Here is a 14,318-nt window from a genome sequence, read left to right as displayed (position 1 = left end):
TGGACTTCCGTTCTCACCAAAACCTCTCTCGTCATGCATCTGCGCATGCTCCGTAAATCCAAAGGCATCTTCTCAGCGGATGGAGGACCCATGTCTCCTCTGTCTAGAACGAGCAGCCTTCTGTCATTACCTCTCAGCCAGCCGCTTTCGTAAGGAATGTTTGCAGCATTATAGTACGTGCTCCATCCATCGACTGCCTTTCCTCAACGGCTTCTGAAGTTCAACATTGTAACACGTTGGTTGCCTCTCAACACTTTTGGATCTTTCGTCATCTTTATCCTGGCAGGTACATACGAGAGGTGCACATTATTTTATTGGTTAGTGGGTGTATTTAAAAGTTACTGTAGGTCATTTACTGGATCAAAAAGGAAAAAATAAATTAACAGGAAACTTAAGAAATCCAGATATTATAATCTATACATCTTTGATTTTGACTGCTCGCCAGTATTGTGAATTTAGCCTTAGCAGGCACAACAAGGAGGACACTGATAAAAGTGTCTCTCCCCGGTACCAAGCTTAATGTTGGCGCTTTCACTTTTAAAGCACGGGCGCACACTTTTAACACTGGCATCCATGGCTCGTTTCCCTCATTTTGTGTGCCTTTCTGCCTCTATTAGACTCGTTTTTTGTGCCTTTCTGACCCTGTTAGACTCTTTTTTGTGCCCTTCTGCCCCTGTTAGACTCGTTTTTTGTGCCCTTCTGCCCTCTGTTAGACTCGTTTTTTTCCCCTTGCAACACCAGCATCACTCAGCACAACCCCAGCATCACTCAGCATAACCCCAGCATCACTCAGCGCAACCCCTGCATCACTCAGCGCAACCCCTGCATCACTCAGCGCAACCCCTGCATCACTCAGCGCAACCCCTGCATCACTTAGCGCAACCCCAGCATCACTCAGCGCAACCCCAGCATCACTCAGCGCAATCCCAGCATCACTCAGCGCAACCCCAGCATCACTCAGCACCACTACAGCATCACTCAGCGCAACCCCTGCATCACTCAGCCCAACCCCTGCATCACTCAGCGCAACCCATGCATCACTCAGCGCAACCCCTGCATCACTCAGCGCAACCCCTGCATCACTCAGCGCAACCCCTGCATCACTCCGCACCATCACAGCACCACTCAGCACCACCACAGCATCACTCAGTGCCACAGCATCACTCAGCACCACCACAGCATCACTCAGCACCACCACAGCACCACTCAGCACCACCACAGCACCACTCAGCGCCACCCCAGCATCACTCAGCGCCACCCCAGCATCACTCAGCGCCACCCCAGCATCACTCAGCACCACTACAGCACCACTCAGCACCACCACATCATCACTCAGCGCTACACCAGCATCACTCAGCACCACAACATTATCACTCAGCACCACCACATTAACACTCAGCACCACCACAGCACCACTCAGCACCACCACAGCATCACTCAGGGCCTCCACAGCATCACTCAGGGCCTCCACAGCATCACTCAGGGCCTCCACAGCATCACTCACGACCTCCACAGCATCACTCAGGGCCACCACAGCATCACTCAGGGGCACCACAGCATCACTCAGGGGCACCATAACATCACTATGCGCTACCACAGCATCACTGAACGCCACAGCATCACTCGGCCCCACCACAACATCACTCCACGCCATCACAGCATCAATCTGTGCAACTATTCAACAACGACTGCTTCAAATATGTTCTCTCAATGTTTCAAGCTTTATTACAAATGTCACAAAAATATGTTAATATTTCACTTCTGTTCTTGGATTTTCGTCACAATAAAATACACTGAACATAACTTTTGTGAAGATTATTTACAAAAGTTTAAGCTATTGCCATCATAAATTACAATCACTTTTATTTAAGTATTAATTATTTAAAAAAATTAAAAGCCATTGTTATTTGTAATATCAATACATCTAAGTCACGTAAATACAAAAAATGTTGCATTACAAATGCTATAGGTATCACATTTGTGAAAGTTATAACTATTGGCATTGTAAATGACAAAGCTATTAATTTAGCTATTTTCAAAACCAACACGTAAATAAAAAAATTGTCATTTACAAGACCAATAGCTCAAACTTTCATAATGCGAGACCTATTGCATTGCAAATGCTTGTCTCTTTTGCATCTGTCATGTGTTTTAGGTCTCGACTTAAAAGCATTGCTTTTAGCAATGCTTGTTGTCGAGAATTATAGTAGGCAATCCAAGGCCTGAAACCATCGCAGATTTTGAACTGTTCCTGTGAACTAGTGGAGCTGAAAGCGCGTCCACATCAAAGCCATCTGTTGCTTCCCCAGTGTGCTCGGCCTCACTTCTCCTCCCCCCCCCCTAATTAACATCCCTGCTGTTTCACACTTCTTTCACGGCTGCGAGGCCGTGCTTCAAAGGGATCCGCTCGCCCGCCCCTAAAAGCTTCTTTCTGCGATGTTCTTGTTTCTGTTCCAGGCGCTTTCTCCCCAGGCCACTTAATGGAATGCGTGATTTTGCATAAAGCCCTCCTACCGTGCCTTGCTAACTACAACAGATCGAAGCAATCCGACAGAGCCAACAATATTTTGAGTTTACCCCAACTTCCGTCTGAGTGCCGGTTTCATTACCATATGAAAGACAACAGCCAGCACTCCCCGCTCGTGTCAAAACACACCGGAGAGCACTTTATATAGAGGAGTCCAGCAAGTGTCGTAACCAATTACAATTTGGCACCATATCTTTCATTTCGAGTTCAAACCAATTATATAGAGCTATCCAGGGGATGAAAGACAGTCTGTTAATTCCAAATGGTCTTGGCGTTTATTTTTCTCGATCTGCTTGCCTCCCTCTCTCTCTCAATCTGCTTCCCCAAGAGTGTACATAACTCGCCATTCAAACACCCCCGTCGTTTGCCTGCTCCGTCCTACCTTACCTCTTCTGCAGACCCCCTGCCATTTTCTGTATGCCCTGACTGTTGAATGTTCAATGTCTACAAACCTCCCACATCCTGGCTATTTCTACTTTCATTACCCAGTCCTTTATCTGCCTTTCTGGAGGTCACTCTTGTGCCACCACAACCCAATATAAAACTTTGTGGCATCCATGAAGGACCACACTTTTCTCTGCTTGCCTTCCATCCCTGCCATCTCCAGCCTCCCACCTTATTCTACCTCCCCGCCCACCCTTTCAAAACATGGCCAAATTTAACTCTGTGCAGTGGTTTTTATTAACGATTGAGATTGTCTTGAATAGATGCATGAAAATCACTTCTTTCTTGTTTTAAGACAGAGTTGGAAAATCCCAGTGAATTTACAATTAATATTCCTTAGCAGTTACAGCAGTTACAGTAGTAACAGCGCTTTTATTACGTACGCACAAAGTGCATACTTATTCAAACATGGCTCACAATTTGTTCTATGAGTGTATTTAGTCACGGCTCCAACAGCTCCCGCGCCTCCTGGAACCCACTGCCCCCTTTGCCTTAACACTTCCACACACGGTTTATACACTTCGCGCATTTCTTCTAAATACTGGGTCAACACTATACAATGAGACACAGGACGAGCGGATTATGCTATGCATGCCTATTGCAACACGTCTCCATTAGTACATATGTATAAGTTATCCCAGTTTCGGAACACATACTAAACAGATAATCTCAGGTCGGGTGGCTGAGGAGGAGTGGGGTGCCTTCAACGAGAATTCCAACCCTCTTTTTCAGGCTCTTGGTTCTACGCACTCAGAAGCTGCATTGTGGGAGTTGTAGTCAATAAAGCCCAAAGCTAGGAAAAAGGTACGTCGGTGTCAAAAGCGAAAGCAGATTTTCGAATCTTTTGAACTTTTTTTTTTTAAAGACCTGCAGTTTGGGTTAAACAACTACTAAATGATAGGCGTGAAGTTAGGTCATGTGAGCAGCCAGCGACTTCTCGGCGCATTTTTTTTAACCCCTAATCTACCAATCTTGGGAAAAATTCTGCATTGCGCTAAAATGAAGTTGAATGGGTTCGAAGCAACCATGATGACGGTCCACAAACGTGTACATTTTGAGCGTCAGTACCTTGAAAGCGATAAACCTTTCGCATAGGCCTTTCGCGCCGGAACACTTCCGGGTATCTGTGCGCCCTACAAATGTTCATTAACATAACATAACATAAATTAGGGATGAGCGTAGCAGCTCTTAATAAACAGACGGGTTCGTTCATATTGGGCACTCTCACAATTTCCTATTCCTGTATACTAAACTGGCCTTTGTTTGTTAGCGCAGCAAAACATGAACTGAAATAACGGAGGTGACAAAGAGAAATGTGTCTCCCGAACCATAGCCTATGGCGACACCGAAATGAAGCTAAAAATATATCCAACTAACCATTATTTTATAATTTCAGTTGGAATTTGCGGTCTGGGGCTAGACAATTCAAGCTGTCTGAAGCCAATCCTATCAGCGCCATTTCTTTTCCTAGGCCCTTTCCTTATCTTGTTCCCCTGGGGACAGTTTAACACCTTCTCGTTCCTATGAATGGCGGGTAACGAGCTCATCAGAAACACAAAAGAGGCAAACGAGGTCAGTGCTGAACACATTAAGGAGGTTGGGGCTCTTGTCAGCCACGATTTCCTACACCATGGGGCCACAACACAGGGTGACCTGATGAATAGAGACACTTACAGCCAGATTCATCAAGCGAAATGCGCTCGCAAAAGGGCCAGATTCTGAGAATCTGGCCCTTTGCGAGTGCAATTATTGCATTTGGGATTCATCATTCCAAATGCAAAAATCGCTAATAAAGAATTCGCAAATTTGCGAGGATTAGCATTTAAGGAATCTCTATTAGAGATTCCTTAAATGCTATTCATGAAACATTTAAAAATAGCGAATTCACAATTTAGGACCACTATTTACCACGAAGTCAAACCTCGTGGTAAATAGTGAAAACTTAGAAAAATGCATTTAAATGCTTTTTTCTAAGTTGCATGTTACACACACACATGTCCTTTGGACTTGTGTGTGCGCAACATCAGTCTACATTTTCATTTCAGGGGTGCTACAGGATGTCCTTTGGACACCCCTGACACCCTTGAAATCGCTTCCTTATTTGCGATTAGCAAATTGCTAATCGCAAATAAGGAATAACTCCCCATTCATTCCTATGGGCCTTTAGGAATGAATGGGGAGTTATTCCTTATTTGCGATTAGCAATTTGCTAATCGCAAATAAGGAAGCTGTAGGAATCGCAATTTATTTTGCGATTCCTACATGAATCCTATTTTGCAAGTCCTTAATAGCGATTCCTTAATAATCGCTATTAAGGACTCGCAAAACGGGACAATGATGAATCTGGCTGTTTATTTCCATTTGAATATGTTCGCCAGTCGCCCTTGGGCACTACCTGCACTTAGAAGTGCCAGATGCAAGGTATGAATAGTACTAAATACAATAAGATATCCGAGCTTGAAGGGCGGCAAATGACACGCCTGAATACCCCACAGAGTAACACTTGCGCGCCTCGAATCCTATCAGACATGGCTAGGGACTGTCATCGAGTATGTTTTATCATTTGAGACAAGCTCAAGAAGTGGCTGCAAAAATATAGCTCAGTGGCATTAGCACAAGTTTTATAGGGTGTCCACAACCTACAGAGCCTTTTAGCTTGGCGTTCCCGAAACCGCGGCCGGAAAATGCTGTGGATATACCAAGTACCATTGAGAAGCATACTAAAACAATAACAGCTTTTATATTTGTCAATTTGTTTACAGTAGCAAATGAATGGCGCCCATGTGACATCGTTCAATTACTGCTTCCAAGAATATTTCTTGACGCGCGAAATGTGGTGAAAGAGCGTTCAAATCTAGTGACGGTACTTGGGCAGCATTCAAGCTGAAACCCTCTCAGTCATAAATGTATAGAAAGTCAGAAATATTTGGAAATTAATTTCCACAAATCTCTGTACTTCAGATATGTTGACTTATTTTTTTATACGTAGTGCAAAAAGTGTTGAAAGACACTTAAGTGTTAAACATTATAAAGTGAGTGCGCAGAGAGAACATTTTTGGGTTGGAAAAATAAACTTTTCAAATACTTGTATGGAATCACCACAATGCAGAGTAAGGGAACAGAGCCATATGCCAGGATTATATGTGAATCCCACTCCTATGTCCGTAATTTAGGCAAATTGTAAACTTTGCTTAGTTACGCTTATAGTTTTGTGAATGGAATAACTGGTCAAAAATGTGTGCTGTCCAGCAGCGTTTGCGACACAGTTCGTCGTTTGCCATTTTGTATGTTGTGATTCCTCGTCAGGAAGTAAGAAACATCCAATGTTTGGCCATGCATAAAAAGATTGGCTTTGATGACAGATCTTTGAGGAGTGGTTTCACAGTGTAAAGGAAAGCCACAAAAAAAGGCTGAAAGACCTATCTATCTATCGCCCTCACTCACTCTATCTATCTATCTATCTATCTATCTATCTATCTATCTATCTATCTATCTATCTATCTATCTATCTATCTATCTATCTATCTATCTATCTATCGCCCTCACTCGATCTATCTATCGCCCTCACTCAATTTATCTATCTATCTATCTATCTATCTATCTATCTATCTATCTATCTATCTATCTATCTATCTATCTATCTATCTATCTATCTATCTATCTATCTATCGCCCTCACTCCATCTATCTGTCTATCTATTTATCGCCCTCAGTCTATCTGTCTATCGATCGCATTCACTCTATTTATCGCCATCACTCTATCTATCTATCGATCGCCCTCACTCTATCTATCTGTCTATCTATCGCCCTCACTCTATCTATCTATCTATCTATCTATCTATCTATCTATCTATCTATCTATCTATCTATCTATCTATCTATCTATCTATCTATCTATCTATCTATCTATCTATCGCCCTCACTCTATCTATTGCCCACACTCTATCTGTCACCCTCCCTCTATCTATTTATCGCCCTCCCTCTATCTATCTATCGCCCTCCCTCTATCTATCTATCACCCTCCCTCTATCTATCTATCGCACTCACTCTATCTATCTATCGCACTCACTCAATCTATCTATCGCATCACCATAGCATCACTCAGCACCACCACAGCATCACTCAGGGGCACAACAACATCACTATGCGCTACCACAGCATCACTGAACGCCACAGCATCACTCGTCACCACCCCAACATCATTCAGCGCCACCACAGCATCAATCTATGCAACCATTCAACAACAACTGGTTCAAATATGTTCTCTCAATGTTTCAAGCTTTATTACAAATGTCACAAAAAGATGTTAATATTTCACTTCTGTTCTTGGATTTTCGTCACAATAAAATACACTGAACATAATCTTCACAAAAGTTATTTACAAAAGTTTAAGCTATTGCCATTATAAATTACAATAACTTTTATTTAATTATTATCTATTAAAAAAAATTAAAAGCCATTGTTATTTGTAATATCAATACATCTAAGTCACGTAAATACAACACATATTGCATTACAAATGCTATAGGTGTCACATTTGCGAAAGTTAAAACTATTGGCATTGTGAATGACAAACCTATTAATTTCGCTATTTTCAAAACCAACACATAAATAAAAAATGTGTCATTTACAATACCAATAGCTCAAACTTTCCTAATGCAAGACCTATTGCATTGCAAATGCTTGTCTTTTGAAGTGTTTTTATTTTTCTAGTAACGCCTGTCCGAGATCATTGCGGTGACAAGCACACCATTGACATTTTATTTTTAACATTCAAGTTTCTTTGGTGCATGGCTACAAAATTAAATGCTAAAATGTTTTCTTTCACAGGAAAAAGGAAACTTGTGAATTTACAGTGTCTTGTTATTGCTGAATGCCAACGTTGTTGAATTGCTTTCCACACATACATGTTTTGGTTGGCATGGGAGTGGGTCTTAGTCCCATGTCTCTTCTTTTCGCATGTTCACTTTTCGGGATGGGAGTGGGTCTTAGACCCATGTCTCTTTTTCACGTTATTGTCACTGATTAAGCGGTGTTTACCTTTGCTATGTTTGGTATGGGTTTTAGTCCCATTTCCACATCATTTGTCTCTGTATTTTCACGTCAAAGTATAGTGTGCGTTAGCCACACTGTGCTACACTTGTATTGTTTTCTTCGTGCTGCACATGTCCTTGAGTGTTAGTTCCATGTGACGCTAGCTCTCACATTCCATGTTCTCGGACATATCTCTTTTTATGTCATCCCTTACACTATCTGGGTATGATGTACATCCTTTCTTTTGGATGTGTGTTTTGGGTGTTAGTTTCACTTACACATTTTAACGTCATGTTGTAGTTTTTGTTTGTAAGTCACCCCCTGCATCACCTTGTTGTGTCCAGTGTGTAAGCCGCCCCGCGACGCACGTTCTCATGTTGTGTGTAAGTCGTCCTTCTCCACACCCTGTACTTTTACATCATCATGTATGTATGTAAGTCACCCTGAGCTTCACGTCGACGCAATGTGTCCGTTTGTCACGCTGTGCTGCACTTGTTTCGTGCTGCACATGTCCTTGGGTGCCAGTCCCATGCAACATTAGTCTTTACTCAGCTTAGTTTATGGGTTAGTCCCATCTTAGCAAGGTCCCTTACATGAGGGGTGGCTTTTTTGTCACAGTCTCCTAAGTTGAGGAGTACTTCTTTGGATGTCGTCCATCCATTGTGTAGAGTCCTGGGGTACGTTTTTCTCTTTACTCTTTTCACAAGTGTCTTGCTCACCTGTTGTATGTGAGCTCTTATGCTAATTATCTTTTCTTTGTTCACTATTAAAGGAGGAGGATGGTGTTACTTTGTGTTTCTATTCTTTCATCCTTCTTTCCTCCTTTTTGCTTGTCTGTTTTCCCTCTTGTGATGTGTTCCTTTATGTATCCCTGGGTCTATGGACTGCTTTAATCTTTTGTACATTGCTGTGTATAATTGTTTTCATTTTAGTTTGGGTCTTATTATTTTTCAGTGTAAAAGGCAGAGGATATGTAGCATCCTCAGGTCATGTTAATATGTTCCCTTTCATCCTGTACCTAGCTGCTCAGCCAGTGTGAGTGTTCCGTGTAGAATGTTAATGTGAGTGGAATGCTTGGGTGCCTGGTGTGGCAGTTGGAAGATGGGCTGAGCAGCTAGGAGGCTGCTCCTGGTGGGGCTGTGGATCTACTCTACTTATGGGCTTGCTGTAACATCTACTGAAGGACTCAATAAACTACAAGAAACTCAACTCGGCTATGTCTACTTTGTCACCTGAACACGTGGGGCCAGCCCACTACACAATGCTTGTGGGTTTAAGCGGGCTTCTTACTGGCAAAAGCAGAGCTAACCGTAGCCTTTTGCTTACCCATTCTGTTAGAAGAGTCTTTTTGCAGCAAATTATCCCCCCAGGAGTTAAGTCCTTACCTCTGCTTTTTATATTCTTCTCTTATCTCAGAGGGGTGCCTCTGGTAGTTTGATGGCGCCTTGTCCACCCCCACTTAATGTCCTGGAAAGCTGATGGGTGAAGACCCACACTAGCGAGCATGGCTGCTGATCAGGGCAGCAGCAGCAAGGCAGGATCAGTGCCTGAACGAGGCAGTAAAATGCAATCTCACCAGGAGAGTTTATGGTGCAGCAGACGGAGGAACAGCCTAAGCCCTGTCACTCCTAGGAGCAAAGGATGCTGGGGATCATAATGTGGGCAGGGAGTCTCAAGGCCGATCCCCAACAGGCCCAGTCCCAGTCCAGAGTCAGCAGCAGGCAAATTAAAACAGTGATCAGCCAGGTCTTAGTCCATCTTAGACTAAATGTAAATTGATACTTGTATAGCGCACTACTCACCCGCAAGGGTCTCAAGGCGCTTGTACGAATACCACTGTGGAACCCGTTCTGGCTTTCCCTGTGAGGCGTCCACTCCTGGGCACCCCCAGGGTGAAGGCCAGGCATCCTTAGCATTGTGGGGGCCGTTGTGGAGATTAAGCAAGCTATTGCCCAGATGTTGCAGAGTGGGACTCTATGATTAGAATAGGCACCGAGGCGAGAATTATCAGGTCCGCGGAATTTTTGAGCCCAAGACCCGCCAAGGCGGGGAATTGAACCCTGGTCCCGGGCTAGAGCTCTGCATCAGGGTCTGCCGCTCTAACCATTGAGCCACACTTCTCCACACTAACTGAACTATTATCAGAGTCTCTGCACGCATTGGCAATTACAGTAAGTAGCAAATAGCTAGTGTAATGAAGTCAAAAGAACCATAAAGTTGGCTCACAGACTGGTCTATCAGACTGATCCCTTTGGTACTGCCAGATTGCACTATAGGCTAGTCCGACCCTGTGGGACTGGCCTTCTTGGCAGTCTTTGCTAATGCTATGGATGAAAAGGCCTTCCATTTTTAATGACGTGCAGTTTATAATGGCACTACAGTGAGTTCTCAGTAGACTGTGGCATGTATGGTACCTATAACCAAGAGACAGAGACACCCCTAACACATATCTTAAAGACTTGTTTAAATGTATATATTTACACAAGTGGAAGTAGATCTGTTTCAACATGTTATGAACTGTTATGTGCTGGCTCCTGGTGGTTTGAATATTTTTTAAGAAAAACTGTTGTTTGAGCAGTTCTTTGTTTGTTTCTAGGGACACAGTCTGGGGCCGTAAGCACTTGGGTGTCAGATAGCCGGCTGCCACCCTGCACCCTGAGGCAGGCGCTGACGCACTTCCTGGACATCACCACCCCGCCGACACCACAGTTTCTAAAGCTCTTGTCTACGTTGGCCGAAGACGAGTCGGAGAAGGATAGATTACAGCTCCTAAGCCAGGTACTGGTCCTAATATTGCCCATTAGTATCTTACGGCCTCTGGGCTGAGGACAGACCAAAGTCATTGCACGCTTGTTTCCAGTGGGGCGTTCTGGCTGGTTCATCGTCTGATAAAGGCTGTACTCGGTGCTAGGACCTCGGAGAGTCTGTTTGTTGGTCCATGCTGCATCCTCAAGGACAGTGTGGCTCAACATCTAATTCCCAGGTGCTGGAACCACCTAAGCTCGACTCAACATAGCTTGGTGACCCCCCTTTTCATTCTGCAGTGGCAGCTCTGCGTGAGTGCTATCCACATGGCAATTCCTCGGAATCTGACCTAGGATAAGGTAATCCTCCACTCTGTCTTGAATGCTTTGGGCTGACATCATCACGGATCTCAGAATCTTGACTTGTAGGCTCTGCAATCCCCCACAGTTTAATGTGATGCCATTATATCTCTGCTTCATTATATTCCCAAAGCCTAACATGTTTAGGGATTTTATTACATTCACACATAAAATTCATAACATTTGTAATACAATTGAGTGGAAAAAATATGGATGAACCCACAACACTGGAAAAGTGCAGGAAAGAGAGATCAGAGGGCACCAGCTTACGCCACCAACCTTCTATGTAGAATGGGTCAGCTGTATATGAACATACATTTCCAGCAGGATGTTTTAGTCGTAATTTTAGTCTTTTTTTAACAAAAAAGCAGTGGTTTGTCCAAGACCAATCATATGCCAACTGTTAGAAAATGGACAAAGAGGTTGGACTCCCAGTTAGCAGCCCAAACCTGTTGAATGGCGTGTTCTTCTAGGCCATGCATCTCAGTAGACAGGAAGGCAACAGACTAGCGGTGTCACCTTGGTCTGAGTCAACAGGGCCAAGTATCAGACCAGAGGAGGAGACATCAAGCTAAGTGTCAAAGTAGCCATTACCCTACAGTACCCCGAGCGCCTACGCAGTGGTGTGTTGGATGATGCTGAGCGCATTGCATGTTTTTTTAGTTCATTTATATTCAGAATAATGACTTTCATGATGGACTTTAAAGACTGTTTTCTTGGGTCTATGTCTTGTCCTCTCGGATGCTTGTTGGTTGATGCTGACATCAGAGTTAGATTCGGGGTTTTTATAGGTCCCATTTTCCAATAAAAATGTAAAGGGATGTATTGATTGTTTTATTCCGTTGTACTGCTACAAAACATTTGCGGGCAACCTCATTAGGTAAATCTCCTTCTCTCCTTGGCCTGTCTGCTTCCACTGTACTATTTATTACATTAGGCATTGTCAAAGACAGTTCATTTTATCTCAACGCAATTCTCTTTCCGAAGCTGAACCATTAGATTTCCCCTTGATAGATTTCACTGTTCCTCTCAAAGCTTCTGCCATTTATAAGATCCTTTCCCGTTCTACCCTTGATCATCTTAAATCTAAACTTGAGTTCATTTGGGAAAGGGACTTAAGGCAGGAATTCTCCTTTCCAATTTGGGACTCCATTTGGTCTAAAATTCACACTGTATCTCGTTCAGCTAGTACCACACAGACATTATATTTTTTTACAATCGCCTTATTTTTACTCCTTCTGATTTATTCAAATTTAAAACCTCTGTAAATAAGCAATGTTGGTCTTGTTCTCATGCTGATAGTGATTTTCTTCATATGTTTTTTCATTGTCCTTTGGTTAAATCCCTTTGACATCATATGGTCTAAGCTGAATGATATTCTATGTTCAAATCACCCCTTTGATATTGTTCACATTTTTCTAGGTGGTTCTTCCACCATTTGGAATGTTCCTTGCAATGTTCGTAATTTTATTGATTTGTTCATAGCCATTTCTTTGCAGGTAATCACATCTAATTGGAAGGATACCTCAAAAATTTCTTACAGTGCTTGGTGGAATTTGTTGTGTCATCATCATGGGCTGGATCGTGCTTTTGCCACCACAACTCCCCTATTGATCAAAAAAGATTTGTTATGGTTACCTTTAACTGATTTCCTTTCTACACAAGTTTCCTAATTCCCTCTCACAGCTTTTAACTTGTTTGCCTTTCCACATTCTCCTCCCTTCCTTTCTTTCTCTTTCTCCCTTTTCTCTCTTTCTTTCTCCTTCCCCCATTCCAAAATAATCTTAAAACTCATTTTCCCTATGTATAATCTTATATTAATCCCTTTTTGGGATTTCTTTTTTCCTCTAGCTTTATTTTGTAAACTTCTTTTTGGATCTGTTTTTTTCATATTGCTCCTTTTATTGTAATGATGTTTTACACAGTAAAATTGATTCAATAAAGCTTTCTAAACTCAAAGACAGTTCATTTGATCTTCGCAATCTGGGATAATGGCTCTTTTCTATTTATTGTTGCACGCATCGTCAATGCTTCATTTATCAATTTTTTTTAAAAGTGCCAAGGCCCATAGTATTCCTTGGGAGCCCACTGTACGGTGCACTACGAACTGGAACTCCCATCACTGCCGTATGTCTGTATAAACACTCCCTTCAAAACACAACACGCCTAGAAATGTAACATTGTGGACAATTTCAGGCCACTCAAAGCTGTGAAAATGGCCTGGACGTTGAAAAAAACACTTTTTAACGCTTATTTCATTGTTACTTTGATGTGCTCTGTACGGAAATAGACAGCACCACCATGTAGTGGATTGTTATAAGTAAGTGCTGATATCAACAATTACGTGCTTGTTCCGAGAAGCAGCAAACACGGCCACAAATTAAGCACTGGCAAGCGTATGCCATAAAAGTTTAAAAACAGAATGAAAAACCCACTATCGCCTAAATGTGACAGCTATAGGCTTGCAATCATATATATCAATGGCAATCTGTCTGTTGGCTAAATAAAGTATGCTGTAGAAAAGGTGGTCCTTGCCTCGTATTTCGCTGATGGAAAGCGTAGCTGCTGCGAGGTATTGCAGATATATGTATATATATATATATATATATATATATATATATATATACAAGCTCAATCCCTCCCGGTCCCGGGTGGGAAATAAAGACTGCACACACGGGAATCTTCAATTCAAGAAAGCAACTTTATTGCACAGACGCGTTTCGGAAGCCACGCTTCCTTCCTCAATGTTGTTACATCGCAACGCGCGCCAGAGCGCCATTTTATTTCAAATGCACACATGGGTTTTGGTATGGGACATAGAGAGAGGACAGGCGCCATATTGCTAGTACATGTCGGTTAACAATAACATAGCATTAAATAAACATTTTCACCACATTATTTCTATGGCAATATTAAAGTTGGAGCAAGCTTTTAAAAATTTGAAAACATTACTCTCAATCGAATATAGCCGTGAATCGGCGTAGAACCTCTCATATGACATTACGTGAGGGCAGGGAATAAGATCTTGCCGTGGATCGGCATGTGGCAACCAGCCAGGTTGCCTCTTCAGTCCCCAATGCCCAATGCACTAGACTGTCCCAAAGCTACCCTGTGTTGTTAATTGCACTTTGTTAAAAAGTTGCTATATGCTTAACAAAAATCCTGCAAATACCAAAAGTATTCATTAATCAATCTTGACATTCATTTGAT

The 14,318-nt window shown here is 42.6% G+C and overlaps 1 protein-coding gene across 3 annotated transcripts in view; it reads left to right on the top strand.

The window, feature by feature from the left end:
• The window catches only part of NOS3 (nitric oxide synthase 3), a 1,079,476-nt gene that overhangs the window by 881,639 nt on the left and 183,519 nt on the right, over positions 1–14,318 (top strand). For all 3 annotated transcript variants that reach the window (XM_086940927.1, XM_086940926.1, XM_086940928.1), the window contains one exon: positions 10,601–10,782. In XM_086940927.1, coding sequence (XP_086797053.1) covers positions 10,601–10,782 — 182 coding nt within the window. The remainder of the gene's footprint in view (positions 1–10,600; positions 10,783–14,318) is intronic.

This window comes from Lissotriton vulgaris, chromosome 10, assembly GCF_964263255.1.
Source record: "Lissotriton vulgaris chromosome 10, aLisVul1.2, whole genome shotgun sequence".
Taxonomy (NCBI): Eukaryota; Metazoa; Chordata; class Amphibia; order Caudata; family Salamandridae; genus Lissotriton; species Lissotriton vulgaris.
The sequence above is the reverse complement of the archived record's forward strand: the minus strand, read 5'-3'. Positions and strand labels throughout refer to the sequence as shown.